Source organism: Nothoprocta perdicaria, unplaced genomic scaffold, assembly GCF_003342845.1.
Source record: "Nothoprocta perdicaria isolate Ctin4 unplaced genomic scaffold, notPer1 scaffold_4, whole genome shotgun sequence".
Classification (NCBI taxonomy): Eukaryota; Metazoa; Chordata; class Aves; order Tinamiformes; family Tinamidae; genus Nothoprocta; species Nothoprocta perdicaria.
Window position 1 is genome coordinate 544,868 of NW_020455643.1, and position 16,045 is coordinate 560,912.

A 16,045-nucleotide genomic window follows, 5' to 3' on the forward strand; every position below is an offset into this window, starting at 1 on the left:
GCAGCTCTGCCGGGCACAGCTCTGCCGGGCGCAGCTCTGCCAAGAACAGCTCTGCTGGGCACAGCTCTGCCGGGCGCAGCTCTGCCGGGCACAGCTCTGCCAGGTGCAGCTCTGCCGGGCGCAGCTCTGCTGGGCTCAGCTCTGCCGGGCACAGCTCTGCCAGGCGCAGCTCTGCTGGGCTCAGCTCTGCCGGGCTCAGCTCTGCCAGGCGCAGCTCTGCCAGGCCCAGCCTGTGCCCTGCAGCACATGCACCCGGCTCCCTGCGGGAATGCCTTTCCTGCACATTCCCGTGTGCCGGAGTCCTGGCCGGACGCATGGCTCGTGGTGTTTGTTTTCACTGTTCTCGTGCCTGGGACATGAGAGGTCCCTGTCTGCGCGGCGTTCACACGAGTGCCCAGCACCCTACATCCTAATGGAAATTCCTCTACTTCAGTGTCTGTGCACTCTGGCTGTGTGTGAAGATCGCTTTTGTGTAGAACTATCTATATAGCACATCACGTGATTTTAAGGGGGAAAAAAACTTAAAATGGAAGAAAAGAGACATAATCCACAATCGTGGGCCAGCTGCCAGCAACGTGCCTTTTGTGGCCAGGAAAATGCCTTTGTGCCACGTCCCGCAGAGGAGACTGGAGCAATTGAGCCCAAAGCGGCTCCCAAGGGAGCGTCACTCTTGGCGCTTCCCCTGCCTCTCAGCTGCTTTGGCTTCCAGCTGARCAGCCCAAGGACGGAGACGGGAGTTTGCTTTGCAGTGCTCTAGAGGATACTGTCAAAATCATGATTTATTCCATGTTTCTGGAATGGCTGCGAGGCACTGGAATTGTTTGTAAGGTTTGGGGGCTGATGAATGGTTTGCATTTGAACACAGTTTATCTCTTTTCATTATTAGTTCATGCATACGATGTGGATCATAACAAAGTCTGTGGGCTGTAATTCACTGCAGGGGAAATTTTTTAAAAGCTCATTTTTTGTGGCATCTTATCCTAGGAAAGGTGTATGGGTATTGTGCCTTTTCTCTTGAAGCATGTTTTAAAAATAGATCTGATTTCCTATTTATCTTGTACTGCGACYCCTTTAGAGCACAAACACTTCTGCAGACCGAGGTGTGCAGGGAGGCTCCGGCCCCGCTCCGCACGGTGGGTTTGTGTCCGCCCGGGGCAGGAGCGCTGGGCAAGGCCGAGCGAGGCGTGAAGGGGGCAGAAATGCAGGGGGGGACATGAAAATTTGGACACATTTCTGAGAGGCTTTTGCTCTGTTCTTGTGTTTTGCTTTTTCAAGTTCTATTTTCACTTTTTTGGTTTGGTCTCTGTCTTATGACTTCAGTAATAGGGTGATTAGTGAAAGAAAAAGTATTCAGGAGAAAAAAAAACACTTCAAAAAGGCATGTTTCCAGTTGTTTATTTTTCCTTGAATGTTCAATTGTATCTGTTAGYTTGAAAGATTGAGTTAAATGGAAAAAAGAAAAAGTTCCTTTTTGGCAAATTGCTGCATTATTTTTCAATACTTTATTTATACTGTATGTAGCAGAGGAAGTATCTGCTTAAACARTTTCATGCTTAATTTCATAGGGGCGGTGCAAACCGATGCTGTAATGTGTCACATGCCATGAAGGGACGACCATCGACGTCTAAAGAGGAGCCTGGCCACAGGAAAGGTTCTGCTGGAATGCCAGCGTCATGTGTGGGGCGCTCCGGTTCCKAGGTGAGAATGTCCTGGTTGTCCGGGCCCCGATCCCGGAGTCCTTCTTGGCTTCGGACAAACGCCGCAGGGTTGGTGGCTCTGGACACAGCAGAGAGGAGCACCCATGTTTTTAAACGCAGAGTTAGAAACTGCTTCCAAATCTTGGAGCAAATTGAAATTGCAGGGAGTGCGGTGTGGAGGCAAAGTGTGAAACACAGTTTCATTGCTACTTTATGTTGCTGTCTTCCCGTTTTGGTTTTTCCTTAATTTAGTTATTTACAAATTGCACYGCTATAACTTCCAAGGGTGCCAGTCCTCAAGGAAATGGTCTCTTGGTGAAAAGAGTGGTTTGAGATGCAAAGCCAGTCCTTTTAATGTCTAGTGTGGAGAAACAACGTGGTTTAGAGCACAAATAATTGACACAAAGTTAAGAGAAGCGTTTTCTCKCTCAGCCTTGCACAGGAAACATGCACTTGCATGAGGGTTTTGTGGAAGAACAGGCTGGAATGAGGCAGAGGGCAGTGTCTCGGGGGACCGCGCTGAGGTCCCGTTCCTGGTCGCTCGTCGGGTCCCGGCAGCACTTTCAGTAAAGGGGTCCCTCCTAATGAGCCTTTTCCRCCCGGCCCAGCGGGTCGGCTGTCGTGTCGGGCACCGGAGCCATCGGGAGGCTTCGGTGCCTTTCCRGATGCGGCTCGTTAAGCCGCAGTCACTGCGAGGCCGTGACCAGCAGCGGGGCTGCGTGACGTGTCCAGCGCATTAGCTCATTTCCACAGGATAGATTCCTGGCCTTGGCGACAGATGCAGATACAGTTTTCATTTACTTCTTCTTCTGAAAACCTGGCAAAAGAAAGTGCTGATGCTGCTGAAACATGCGGGCGTTTAGGAGCTTTGGAGAAGCGTGTGGGAAGGATTGTCAGGCRGCCAGGTGAAGGACAGCGAGGCCTGGAAAACCGCGCTGCGCCAGAGACATTCCTGGGGCAAATCCACTGGCGTTAATGACTTGCAGCCTTCCCTCGCTCTTTATTGCAATATCTGAGGGACTGCATACAGAAAGTGTCTAATACACAGGAAACTAGCACGGAGGAATGAAAAATAATAATAACACCAAAATCTGGCCCGTTGCTCAGTGGCTGCACACAGTGCTGGGGAGGAGCGAGCAGGGAATGTCCTCTGCTGGTTATACCCACTGCTGGGTTTGGTGGCAGCGCGGGAAGCCAGCGGAGCAGCTGCATTTTATTTTATTTTATTTTATTTTATTTTATTTTATTTTATTTTATTTTATTTTATTTTATTTTATTTTATTTTATTTTATTTTATTTTATTTTNATTTTATTTTATTTTATTTTATTTTATTTTATTTTATTTTATTTTATTTTATTTTATTTTATTTTATTTTATTTTATTTTATTTTATTTTATTTTTTTATTTTTTTTTCCATCATTTTAGCTTTTAATGGTGGTGAGGCTTTCACTAAGCAGGTGTGCTGCTGTGTGCAGGTTCATAATGTAATGCAGATTTCCCACGCGCCAGGAGAAAAACAACAACCCAAACCGAGCACTAGTACTGTCCAAGGAGAAGAGCATGTTTAGCAATTGGTAAGATTTAATTGTTGTGAATATGGACCTGTGAGCTCTTAGCACTTTAGTAAATACTGAAATGCTTAGCTAGCATTAAGCTAATTATTTAATTAGCTCCCAGTGTAGAAAGAGTTTTACCTCTTGATGAAACTGCATCAGGTACGTGACATGTTTTCTGCAGACAGATCTATTAAAACTGAGTTTAAATTCTGTAGACATGCAAAGAACAAAATAGTACTTTATCAGGAGAAAAAACAGCTCAATACTTAATACTTTTCAAATGTACTAAGTCTTAAGATGCAGTCGTGACATGTGTTGCTCTCATTTAGTTTTGCTCCCATGTTCGGTTTTCAGAAGGTTTGCGTCACTGCCAGGTCTGCCTTTGCAGCTTTTCCTGATTTTCCATGTTTTCCCTTCCCATTTTTAACTCCCTAGTGGCCCCTGGGAGGTCTCCAAAGCCAGGGCTGCTCCTGGGGACGTTGTCCTCCACAGAGGGATAAAATGGGCTCAGAGATTCCTGCCATCACCCTGACGCATGGAGGATGCCAAAGCAGAGGGGCGACCAGAGCCAGGCCAGGTAATGGCACCATGTTAATTAATAATCAATAATAATTAATAATCAACTTACGACTGCCAGTGACACATGCTGCAGGACTCTGCTTTGATCACCTTCAGAATAAACCTGCTTAGGTGGCTGAAGCCAGACTTTACATTTGCAGCAAGAAAGAATTCAGGCTGTGGAAAACCAGCCGAAGTTGCTGTTTGAGGCAGGACTACAGAGGGATGAAATTTCCAAGGAACTCAGAGTTTCCACTTACAACATGATAATTTTATTGTATTTGCCTCTGTGGTTTGAAGTAAGACTCTTTCAAAAAACAATTTTCCATTTTCTGTTGCAGAATCCAAATCTCCTGTAATGAATTTTTGAATGACACAATCCCACAAACTGCCAAATACGCAATTTTGTATTGCTTACCTTGGGGGGAAAGTCCTCTTGCCATGGAGGGACGTGGGGTTAGTTCTGCTAGTGTCTGACACCTTGAGCCTCGCAATGTCACACGCGCCACTCGAGCAGTTTGCAAAAACAGGCCCAARTGAAGGCCTCTGAGCATCATTAGAAAGATAAGAACAGCAGAGGAGCAAGGTGTTTCGGTAGCTGTTGCTTGCAGCTACATGACCCAGTGGAATAGAGTGCTAATTCACGGAAAGGACCCCGAGGCGAGTGTGATGCCCAGGTGCCCCATCCATCTGTACCGYGGGGACATTCCCGATCCCGCGGAGCGGCAGGGAAGCGTCCCGGGCTCTGCTGCCTCCCAGTGGCTCCCAAAACGCGGCGGTAGCACAAACCCGGGCCCTGGTGCCCAGCACAAAGGGGCTTCTCTCGCGGGGCAGGGACCGGCGCAGGAGCTGCGGTCCTCACGAGCAGCACCGGTTTCCCGCGGGGACACGGAGCTGGCCTGCAGGGACAGCACGGGGACACAGCGCCAACTGCGAGGGGGGTTGCCACACTGGCACCGTGTCCCCGCGCACCTCCCTGGTGACTCAGGGCTTCTCCGCACCAGCTTGCCCCGTTTGCCCCCACAATACACAGCGCTTGGTGTGGCTCTTCGGAGAAGAATGGAAAAGAAAGAACCAACCCCTGCCCTGCTTTTGGTCGTGTTTAATGACAGAAAAATGCAGCCGAGGGAGGCGTCCCGTGTGAGACGCCGAGGGGAGCAGTCCCCTTGGTGCCTTCACGGGTGTCCGTTCCTCGCTGCAGGGCCCGCAGCACCTCTGCCTTGCTGCTCTGTCGGCGGGGCTCTCCCCCAGCTCGCAAGCTCCCAGTTAAACCAAGCACAGGCTGCTTCTCAAGTGCGCAGGAGGGGGAAGGTAGATGAAATTTCAGCTCTCGCTCTAGATCGTTTGCCAAGGAAAATTAAATCTAGATACACTCTATGACCAAAGAACTTTTTTTCCTTCAAGAAACCTGTTCATACAGCCTGTTTTCTGTGCATGAAAATGGGCTTTATGGGGAAACGTGGGGTCATGCAAACTGGGGACACCCCAGGAGGAGGCAGAGGAGCAGGACAGGAGGCCACGGAAGGCAGAGGAGCACGAGGGCCATGGCCGGGGACCTCCCGCTGCACAGTGCAAGGTGAGAAGAAGGGGCTGCTGTCTTCAAGCTGCTCCTTAGTCCAAAAGGAACAGAAGCAGCTGCTGACTCGACAAGCACCACACAAGGGAAAAAATGCCTTGCAATAGGTGCTGCTGACATTGCCCACCTTACCCGTCATCCCTCTGTGGGACAGACCCTGTTGACAGCAGCAGCGCTAGACGTCGGGGAGAGGACTGTGCTGCAGGCCTCAACTGAGCGCTTGCTGAAGTCCCTTCTGGGTGGGGTCACAACCAGGTTTCACTTAATTATTCCCAATTTAGGGAGTTTACTTTTTTGCTGGAAAGTTTATTTCCGGGTGCTGTTTCCCTAAAACAAGCAATTTCCTACGTGTCCTTTGGTACTCAATTTTGTTGTCACRGATTATTTTTTCACAGCAGGCTCCAAAGGGCACGCGGAGCGGAGAACAGATCACCTTTATACACACATGTGGACTGGAAGCCCATCTGTTCTTTCCTTCCACTTCACAACTTGCATTTATGTTTGTGTTAGATTTTTTTTCCTTTTCTCGTTGTCTAAAACGCGCTAAGCTGGAACACGTTAAAATGCAGAAGATACAAATAAGAGCACACCGAATGGACCTCTTTTGGTTTGTTATGTTCAGAAAACTCAGCAAAACTAGGATTGTCTGCTTTAGGAAACAGTGGCTAATGCAAACCCRTGTCATGCAGCAGAAAGCTCTGGCGGTGGCGATGGTGCAGGGGCCTGAAAGCAGCAGCAGCCAGGAGGGATCGGAGCAGCCAGGCGGGATCGGAGCAGTGAGGATGGATCAGGATCGGGGCAGCGAGGAGGGATCTGAACAGCGCGAAGGGTGCAGCGGGATGGACGGGACCTCTCTGTGCTCCTGAGTTGCTGCTCTGCAGTGTGGGATTTGTCCTGCCTGACCCTGAGGAGCTAATAACGCCTTCACTGCTGAGTGTATGCGGGAACAGAGATCAGTGCAAAGGGAAAACATTTTCTGTGCACATATAGTGCACGCGAAGCGGGAACGCAAGGTGTTTCCTTGGGTTTTGTTGGATGAATAACAAGAATGTCAAGTCTTGACCTTGCTGCTTTGTTGCAGAAGGACCAAAAAGAGTACAAGCCGTCCCATTCCCACTGGAGGTGTGGTAGCACAAGGATACTTTTAAAGCAGCTGAATGTTTAGGTGGTGCCAAGAACTTCAGCAAGAGAGTTATTTAGCAGAGTGACTGCAGTTTTCTCCTCCTCTGACTGATGAGATACAGATCAGCTTTCAATCCTTTGTGGTGCTTCTTGTTTCCTAGTCCTCCAGCCTCAGGAGCTGCCAAACTGCACTAAGTCCAGCATAAGGAATCACGTGGCAGTGCCCCTTTGCACTTTGTAATTATTCAGCAGAAAAGTCAACCTTTTACCTTTCCATTTTATCTTTAGAGCAGGGCTTTGTCCATTTTTCTTATCCTTTTTTTTTCTGTTGTTGTGCCTGTCACATTTCCGTGGTGGAAATGTGCCCGTCTCGGAGCTCTCACTGCAGGAGCGTGAGCTTTGAGATGTGCAGGAATGTTTTCATCTGCAGAGCAGGGACAGCCGAGCCTCATCTCTCGGGCATTGCCTGGAGGCCCTGTGACGATGAGGAAAGTTTGCTTTTTTTCCCCTGCAAAACATTATTGCACAATTGACTCGGTGCATTAGCACAAGATAAAGGGCTCGCTCTGCCCAGAGCAAAAATTACCCATTATTGTGTGGAAAAAAAAGACAGGGGGTTATGTGATTATTTGGCCTGATCCATTAAAGGCGCTTAGTAGCTCTTTGAACTAGGAGGTGCTTACACTAAATTCAAGCTTATCCTAAAGAAAGGAATAACCGCGTCTCCCCGGGAGCGTCCCTTTGCAGGAGCCGCTGCATGGGCACCCTCTGCACCACGTTCCTCACTGCCCGTTGCGCTGASGCTCCCTCGTTGCTGGCTCCTGTTGCCAAATGCCACCGGGGGGGCAGCTGCGCGTGAGCCGGGGCTTTAGTTTCACCAGGCTTTAGTTTCACGCGCAGTTGTTGACTCAGGCTGCCCGGGCGGCCGCGCGCCTGCTGGCGAGCCCTGCTCCCCGCCCGGGACCCGCAGGGAGCTGCCTGCCCTCCTGGGCGCCCGCCAAGCACAGCGGCGCGCGGGCGCTGCCCCGTCGGGGCCGCGGCCGCCCGGAGCGCGCCCGCGCCGCACTCGCTCCCGCGCGCCCTGCCGCGAGCAGCGCGGCGCCATGGCACCTAAGTCGCTCTGTCTCCTCGTGGCCACCGCTCTTCTGGCTTACTACGTCTACGTGCCCTTGCCGGAGAGCCTCGAGGACCGCTGGAGGGTGATGCTCATCGACGCGACCATCAGGACTTTAGGGCACCTGGTGAGTCTGGCGTTCCTGTAGGTCCTGGCTTTGAGTTAGCGTGCTGGTGTGGGAAAGTTAAAGAGAAAGGGTCATATTAATGCATTTATGGGCCATATTAATGCATTTACTGTCCTAGGTCAAGTACAGTAGTATGAAATCAAGCATGTAATTAACTATGACTCTAAAGAGGCTGTTACAAAACACTTAATTACTTAATCTTGAAAAAAGGATGTCGGAACGAGCTAAAGATGTGATATAAAAATGGGATGACTATGATTGGGTAAGTACAAACTTAAGTCTACCTTGCTTTTGACTCCTTTGCAGAGCACTGCTCCTTAAATCCTTGCCTTTTTGTTGCAAGCCAGTGCATTGAACCTTCTCAGAGCTGCTGTCCTGGGTGTCAGGAAAAAAAAAGTAGATCCCTTTCTAAATCCTGTTCATCTTTGTGGTTTCAGAGAGAGCTGCTGACAGCACGAACCTAAAAGTAAACAAAGCTAATTACAGAGGTGCTAATGCTGAAGTATGGAGAAACTAATATGTACATAGCAATGTGAAAACTATGGGCTCAAACTGCACGAGTCTGGGGCTCTGCGTTCTGTGACGTTCAGCCTGAAGCACTGATAGGATTCTCAGAAGTCTTCTGTGCTTTTCCGTTAGAGCAGCGGGCGCCTGTATTTCTTGGATGTCTCCTCAGCATCCTACTTCTAGACTTCTTCAGTGAAAGCTCCGTTCCCGGAGACTTGTCAGACGTGTCCAGGTAGCAGAAGGAGGCAGCGTGTGGTCCCTAGGCGTGCTCATGGTCTAGTGGGCTTGAAACCACCTCCTCGCTTGTTTTGGTCTCCTATCTCATTTTCCATCATAAACTTGTTTAATAACTTCTATTCTCTGTAATAATCAAGAACCTTCTCATTTTCTTGGCAAGTTTGAAAGCCTTTACAAAGGCCTAGCTGAAGCACAAATTCTTAAGCCTAAATTCTTGCAGTTGTCTCAAGTGCAGAAGGGAGTAGATGGCGAAATTGCAAAGACAGGGAAAGCAGCAGCTTTGGTTTCATTATGTCTGGCATCCACTCACTAAGATTGAGGTCTTAAGTAGTGAAAGATGAAAACAGACAAGAAAGAAAATGTATTTCCTGGATATAGTGTCAAACTTTTTTTTTTTCCTCTCATCCAAGGGTACTAGACAATAGGAAACTTTATTTTAAAAAAATCCTTAGAAATAAGACTCCACTGACCTTTCCTTTGGTTTCAAGATGTAACATGCGATTTCTTCCCAGAAAAATTTGGATTCAAGCTCTTTGGCTAAGATTATTGGTCTGAGAAAACAGATGGCATCATCAGAGCTTGGCATGATGACAGTGATTCCGTGATTCCAGCTGTGCACAAAGGTATTGCTGCAGCTTTCTGTGCACAAAAGGGTTACTGACCTGCGAGGTGCRTGTTCCCAGCTGAGCTGTAGCCCCACGTACCACGAGGCAAGGGGCAGAGGGAGCAAGCTGCAGGGTGAGGGCAGAACACAGCGGGTTGGAAAGGTCTCACCACGGGGTTGCAGCAAAGGCTGAAAGTGTTTGCTGTGTTTGTCTTAAGCTGCTCCTTTACTGTCATGGCAATATATTTGCCTGAGTTTACTGTGTTGCATTGATATGTCAAAAACAGGAGAAATTTGGGGTGACCATGTTGTGGCATGGGCCGTGCCCCTGGAGAGCACTYGCCCTGTGAACGCCGCCCTGCTATCTGCCAGCTATTCCTTGCTGCTCATAACTGGTCATTGTTCAGCTATTTGGACTATGCAGTAGCTGCCAGTTGTGCCCAAAGCCAGAGCACGTGTGTGCTATAARGCGAGCTGCAGGCTCCCTGAGGACTGCCAAGGGCTTGCACTGGGGTGAACTGGTTTGGAGATGTCTCTAAAGCTCTTAAATGTGGCCTGAGCCGCCCCTGGTGAGGAGGCATTAAGCTGTAAGCACTTAATGGTAGATATACATTTGAAAAGGAGCCTCTTATTTTTGGCTTTCTAAATCCCTCCCTGAGGCTGTAACACTTCACAACAGAGCTGATGAATTTTTGTGCCTTTTAAGAGATGATAAATTGAAGATATATCTGCATTTGTATCTTTACATATATATGTATTTTACCTTCTTCTTGGAAAGAATAACATGTCTCTTGGAAAGCTAAACATCTTTCCGTGTTTACATGGAAATACAAAACAGTTAAACCAGYCTGCGCTGGTTTATTTGTCATTAAACTCAGTCTACTTGAGTTTACTTGATACGTGTTTTTGCCCTCACGTAAGGCAGGCTGGTGTGCAGGTTTAGGGGTGCCGGTGACATAGCTCCGTGCGTGGCTGCGAGCGGCGGTTGCGTGGAGAGCCTTGTGAAGCGCCTCGCAGCGCGGCGCTGCCCGCGGGGCGGCCGCCGTCCCTGCCGCTGCGGCGGGCACGCTCGGCAAGCCCTTCGTGCGCCTGGCCTGCAGAGCAGGCYGCCGGCCTGGCTTAACTGCCTAGGGCACGTGCGCATGCCGCCAGGCTCGGTTTAGTGCCTGGAAATTGCCAGCACTCCCTTCCGAGGCATTGTCAACATGGGAGTAGTGATTTGAGTGTTTATCCTTCATTCAAGCTTCGGCAGAGCCAGGCGTGGTGCAGATTTCAGCAGCTGCCTGATCAGGTGCCATCCAGAGCCGCCCGCTGAGCTCGGCTCAGCGCTGTTCCAGAGCTGATTCTGCCTGTTCAACCAGAATCCGGTGGTGACCTCAGTTGCACAGCCCCTTCCATTGACATACAGCGTCACCTCCTCACTTGGGGCTTGTTTCACTTGAATAAGTACAAGAGCAGTGGGGAAAAGAAAGAAATCTAGCGCACAAAAGTTGGAAATCTGTTCCAGTTTTACTTACTCTTCTATGATCTTCCACAAATTTGCCAACAGACCTTTGAGTAAGAAGACATCTCATGCAGTCCTGAGCGTAGCACAAGTGAATGCATCCAAGCATGCGTATCGTTCAACACTGGAATATAATTTAACAACTAATTGCACTTTGGTGTCCCTTTCCATGTCCTTTCTATGCCAGTAACAGTTTTCGGCGCGGTGCCTGCTGAGATGCAGCCTYGTCAGTGCTGAGCTGAACAAGAGGCTCCCCACAAGCTCACAAGATTGTCAAGCAATACTTACATTTTTACTCATGGCATTGGTGTCACCTTTTAATTCCACTCCTTTGGGGCCAGATCTGAAATCTGAAATCCTCTGCTCTAGAGGCATCTGTGACCTCCTTGCAGAGTATCTTGCTCAAAGTCTAGAGTACAAGACCACTGCCTCTTGTAGCCTGTAGCCTTTATCTCTTGAGTAATGAGCAGAGTATTAGAACCTACCGATGGAAGGTGTCAATCTGTAATGTAATCTGATTTCTGTGCCAGTGCAGAACTGCTCCCCTGAACCTCTTTATGTCATTGGGAAGTGGTGTGCTTAGAGCCACCCACTTATCTGAACCTCTGTCTCAGTGGAGGGCGGGTTTCCGTGCCTCTGAGTACTCTTAAAATGCAGATGAGGAAATAAAACAGTTACAGTGCTACAGAGCAGAATCTGTATTATAAATTGCATGTGCAGCATAAAGAGGTAAAAGATAAAATGGAGTCATCTGCATAAATTAAGCATTTTGTGAATTTTCAGAGTATAATTCCTGTTATGAGGATATGGGAATTACTGATCGGAAGAAAATTAAGTTATCATTGGCATCTAATAATGCTAGGAAGCTTATTCTTTCATGACATACCTTAGACTATTACTAGTCTAATGTAAATTATTTTGCTTCATGAATCAGAGAATGATTCTATGTCGTCTAATACCGTAATCTGCTTTCCCATTCTTAGTTATTAAAAACACCTTGCTAGCAATGAAGCTATTGCTTAACATATCGTTAGGCATTAAGTAATATAATGATCCTAAACCGTTAGGGAAACACGCTTCTGAAGCCCTTGCTATAGCTACCCGCTTTAGCTGGAAATAGCTCCAGCAGATCACTGCCAACAAGGCCGTGCTCCCAAGGAGGCTCCCGGGATGTGTGTTCTTCCCGTTGCAGGCACTCCACAGCTTCCTGACCACCGTCCATTGCTTAACCAGACACGGGTCGTTTACTTACAGTGTGAGCAAAAAAATCCAGCTGTATGTATCTCATTCAGACTATAGAAAGTAAGGCTTTTATTTGTCTTCCAAGCATTGTGACATTACTCTCAAGTCTTTATTACACTTATAACGGATTTTGAATATCTCAAAGTAGGGAAAATGTTTCCTTTGGATGGTAAGGACGCTTGCCTGTGAACGATGGAGAATTTAGTGTGCCAGTCTGATGCAATTACACAGCAGCAGTTTGTGAGGTGACTTCTAGAGCAACTTTATACAGGCTCATGCAGTGCATAGAATGTCTTGAGAGAAATTTGATCCCAGAGAGGGATTTGTGTTCAAAATACTTGATTTCCCCATCTCTTTAAGGCTGGGCTTGCCGAGTGGCTGGGTGTGATGCACTACATGGACGTCCTGAAGCTGATGTCGGTCGCTGAGTACGTGCCGCCCACGTCGGATGAGAACGTCACGGTGACGGAGACGGAGTTYGTGAGCGTGCCGGTGCGCCTGTACGTGCCCCGCGAGCGGCCGGGCGGCCTCAAAAGGGGCCTCGTCTACTTCCACGGGGGAGGCTGGTGCATCGGGGAGGCAGGTGAGGCCCTCGGCAGCGCGCGGTGTGCAGCGCCGTGGCCGGGAGCGGGGCCCGGGGCTCCGCGCGGCGCCGGGRAGGGTGCTGAGCCCGTCCTTCCTGCAGCCGCCCATCTGGAGCTGCTGTGTGCTGGGGCCGGGAGAAGGGAGCACAAATGGGAATCTTTATTAAGAACCCCATTTTATGGGGTTTTAAGCCCACCGGATGATCCAAATAGGCATAAAAAGAACTGGAAAATCAAGTGGAGATGTGGAGATGGAATTCTGTTTCCTTACCAGAAATCTCATTTCCAGAAGCTCCCTCACAGCTCTTGCTAGGAACTTCTTCTCAACATTGGGCTACGTTGGGGAAGGGCAGCAGGTTATTTATGACCCTCTGAAATCCCTCGAGTGCCGTGGGGTTCCATGTGAAAGTATCTACTGCGTCCCTGTTTCTCATTTCCCATTTATGTCGTGAGATTCTCTTATTTCAGCTACACTTGTGTTGTCAATGGCAATCTCACGCTTGGTTTTCTTCCATGGTATTTCCAGTAGGATCTTTTAATATATTACGACTCTGAGTGTGATGCTTTTGCTATCAGTATTTCATGGAAATGATTCGTCTCTCCTCTCCCTCCTGGCCTCATTCTCCCTTAGAGCACATTCTCCTCCTTTTTAACTGTAGTTCAGTGCTTTATATAAATGAATGTAAAAGAACATCAAAAGCCATCACCAGAAGTGGCATCACAAATGTGATAGGTATGGCTTAAATTCTCACTTGGGGATGCTGCTCCTGCTCTTGATTCTCCAGTTTCGTGATGAATGAGCCTAACTCTTTTCCCGGGCGAGCTCTTGAATCTCAGTGATTGCACATGTTGCTGAAGGCTGCATTGGACCCCTTGGTATTTTTCCTTCTGTTTTCCTCTGCCATGAAAGCTGAGCCCTCTATAGTGCACTGTATAGAGCTGTTAAGAAACATGCAGCTCTTCACCTATTCCTTCCTGCGTGCACCCAAATACAGTTTAAGAAGTGACTCGTTTCATTTTAGGCATGAGAAGCTATGACTATCTGTCGAGACAGACCTCAAACGACTTGAATGCTGTCGTGGTATCAGTAAAGTAAGAGAAATTCTGCTTCTGGACTTCCTGAACTAACTCATTTTGATTTATCTAATTTTGCATTACCTTTTATTTACACAATGTGCTGTGTTAGCAGTGAGTGTTTTAAAACACAACCTGTTAAGGTTACAGGGGCATTGGTGGCTTGTGCCTGTTTTCGGTTATTGCTTTGTGAAGCTGTTTGGCCCACTGTAATAGCAGATATTTCCCCTTTCTGTGGAAATAATAAACATTCACCAGCCTGGCCAGTAAACAATTTTGCCTTTCAGAAAGGAAACATGTGAAAACTTCTTGGAAAGGCATTTCCAGGAGATTTCTGCAGCACATGTGCGGGTGAAGGAATATTGTCTGCCTCGCAGGGGACTCGTCCCCACCTGTCTGTGAGCTGCCCCAAGGCTCTGGAGAAGTCAAAGGCTCTGTGGCACCTCTTGCCCTATGTCTGCTCTTATGGAACTCTGACATATATGAAACAGTCAAAATAGGAGACAACACAAGATAGATCATATATTGTAAAAATACTTACAGACACACAAAAGCCAAGGCTTTTGTTTAGAAATTAAAAATCAATCAACTTGTTGGGTATTTCTTAATAAATTTTACCCTGTGTTTTTAATTTTACGTCATTTTCAAACAATTTACAAGAGAGAGCTCTTTGCAGTGCTGGGCAGAGCCCCTGAGCTGCCTTGGACGCGTAGGGCCTTCGGTGCTGGCAGCAATGCAGAGGGCGAAGGTGGAAGGTGACTGTCTTGGCTGCCGCTGCTGCTGCTTGTGGTTGCACCAGGAAACGGCCTTGGCCACGGATCCCGTTGGCAGGTGGCCCATAAAAATAATGCCTGAATTAACAAGCACTCCATTAACTTGTTAGGTGAATTCGTGCTCCAAGTCCAGGTTTTATAGACAGCGTATCATGCAGTCAGCTGTGGGTGCGATGTAGATTGTTGTTCATCAACCCCAAGGAAGTGTTGCTGCTCTAGAAGCCAGTATCTACTGCTTTTAAAATGTGGGGGTTGAGAAACAAAGGGTGGTTGTTGTTATATCRCTAGATGTTGAGAAAGTGTTGAAAGGGCTATGTTGAGAGGGGGTATTTTCACAAGTAATGGTGAAATTACTTGTTTTTTATTTCGCCATTTATTTCACCATTTCGTCATTATTTCACAAGTAATGGTGAAAGCTTTCCCCGAGCATCCCCAGGATTAAATAACCCGTTTCTGTTGCTGTCTCCTGACAGTTACCGGCTGGCCCCGCAGCACCATTTTCCGGCTCAGTTTGAGGATGTGTACGCGGTGACCAAGTTCTTCCTGCGGCGCAGCGTGCTCGCGCAGTACGGCGTGGACCCGGCCCGCGTCGCCGTCGCAGGCGACAGTGCGGGTGGCAACCTGGCTGCGGCCGTGGCGCAGCAGGTACGAGGCCTTTCTTCCTAACCCAAAACATATATATTATTTCCGTTCCAAGAATATTTAGGAAAGGCCAACGGTAAAACTCTGCTCCAAGCAAGCGTGTCTCCGAAATGCCTTTTGTGTCGGATATGATGTGGGTAATATTTAAAAATCCGTGGAATCCTCGTTATTTGAATTCTAACACCTTAGATTTAGGAAACAGGATGGATGATCTTTCTACTGTGTGAAATAAAGAAGCCTCAAAACTCCAGATTTAAAATTATAAGCATTTACAAATAGCAGTCCTTTACTGCATGGGAAAATATCAATGACTCTTAATGCTTCAAAGAAAATTCACAAGTAATGTTATCCTTTAATATGAGAGAGAGCCTGAAATTATATTTGATGTGTAAGACTTTTTATACAAGGTAGTGTATGCGACTAGCTTATGAGTTCAGAATTTACAGATTCACAGATTCACAGAATCTTCAAGGTTGGAAGGGACCTCTACAGATCATCTAGTCCAASCTTCCTGCTCAAGCAGGCACACCTAGAGCATGTGGCACAGGGTGGCATCCAGGCGGGTTTTGAAGACCTCCAGAGTAGGAGACTCCACAACCTCCCTGGGCAGCCTGTTCCACTGCTCTGTTACCCTAACAGTAAAGAAGTTGCTCCTCACCTGGAGACGGAACTTCTTGTGCTTCAGCTTGTGGCCATCACCCCTCGTCCTATCGCTGGCCACCATTTCTTTAAATCTGTTTTTTTATTAATTATGTGTGTTCCTTCCTTACTTTAGAGAAGCAGAACTTCTTTTCTGACTCTGCAATTACCTTTCACAGCTGTCAAATGACCCTGAAGTCGAAACTAAGCTTAAAGCACAAGCCTTGATCTACCCTGCCCTTCAGACCCTGGACATGAACCTGCCGTCGTACCAGGAGAACCAGGACAAGCCGATTCTCTCCAGGGCCCTCATGATCCGCTTCTGGAGCGAGTACTTCACCACGGACGCGGCCCTGCGGGAGGCCATGGCCTCCAACGGGCACGTGCCGCCCGACTCCAGCCACTTGTTTGCCCTGGTGAACTGGAGCGCGCTGCTGCCCGCGGAGATGCAGCGGGGCCACGTGTACCGCAGCCCCGCGGCGGGCCGC

General features: G+C 48.2%; 1 protein-coding gene across 1 annotated transcript in view; it reads left to right on the forward strand.

The window, feature by feature from the left end:
- The first annotated feature begins 7,567 nt into the window (after nt 1-7,567).
- Nucleotides 7,568-16,045, forward strand: part of AADAC (arylacetamide deacetylase) — an 8,795-nt gene continuing 317 nt past the window's right edge. The window contains 6 exon segments of the mRNA XM_026045434.1: nt 7,568-7,751; nt 12,206-12,428; nt 13,452-13,521; nt 14,750-14,921; nt 15,737-16,042; nt 16,044-16,045. The exon segment at nt 16,044-16,045 is cut by the window's right edge and continues 317 nt beyond it. Coding sequence (XP_025901219.1) covers nt 7,614-7,751; nt 12,206-12,428; nt 13,452-13,521; nt 14,750-14,921; nt 15,737-16,042; nt 16,044-16,045 — 911 coding nt within the window. The 5' untranslated portion in view covers nt 7,568-7,613.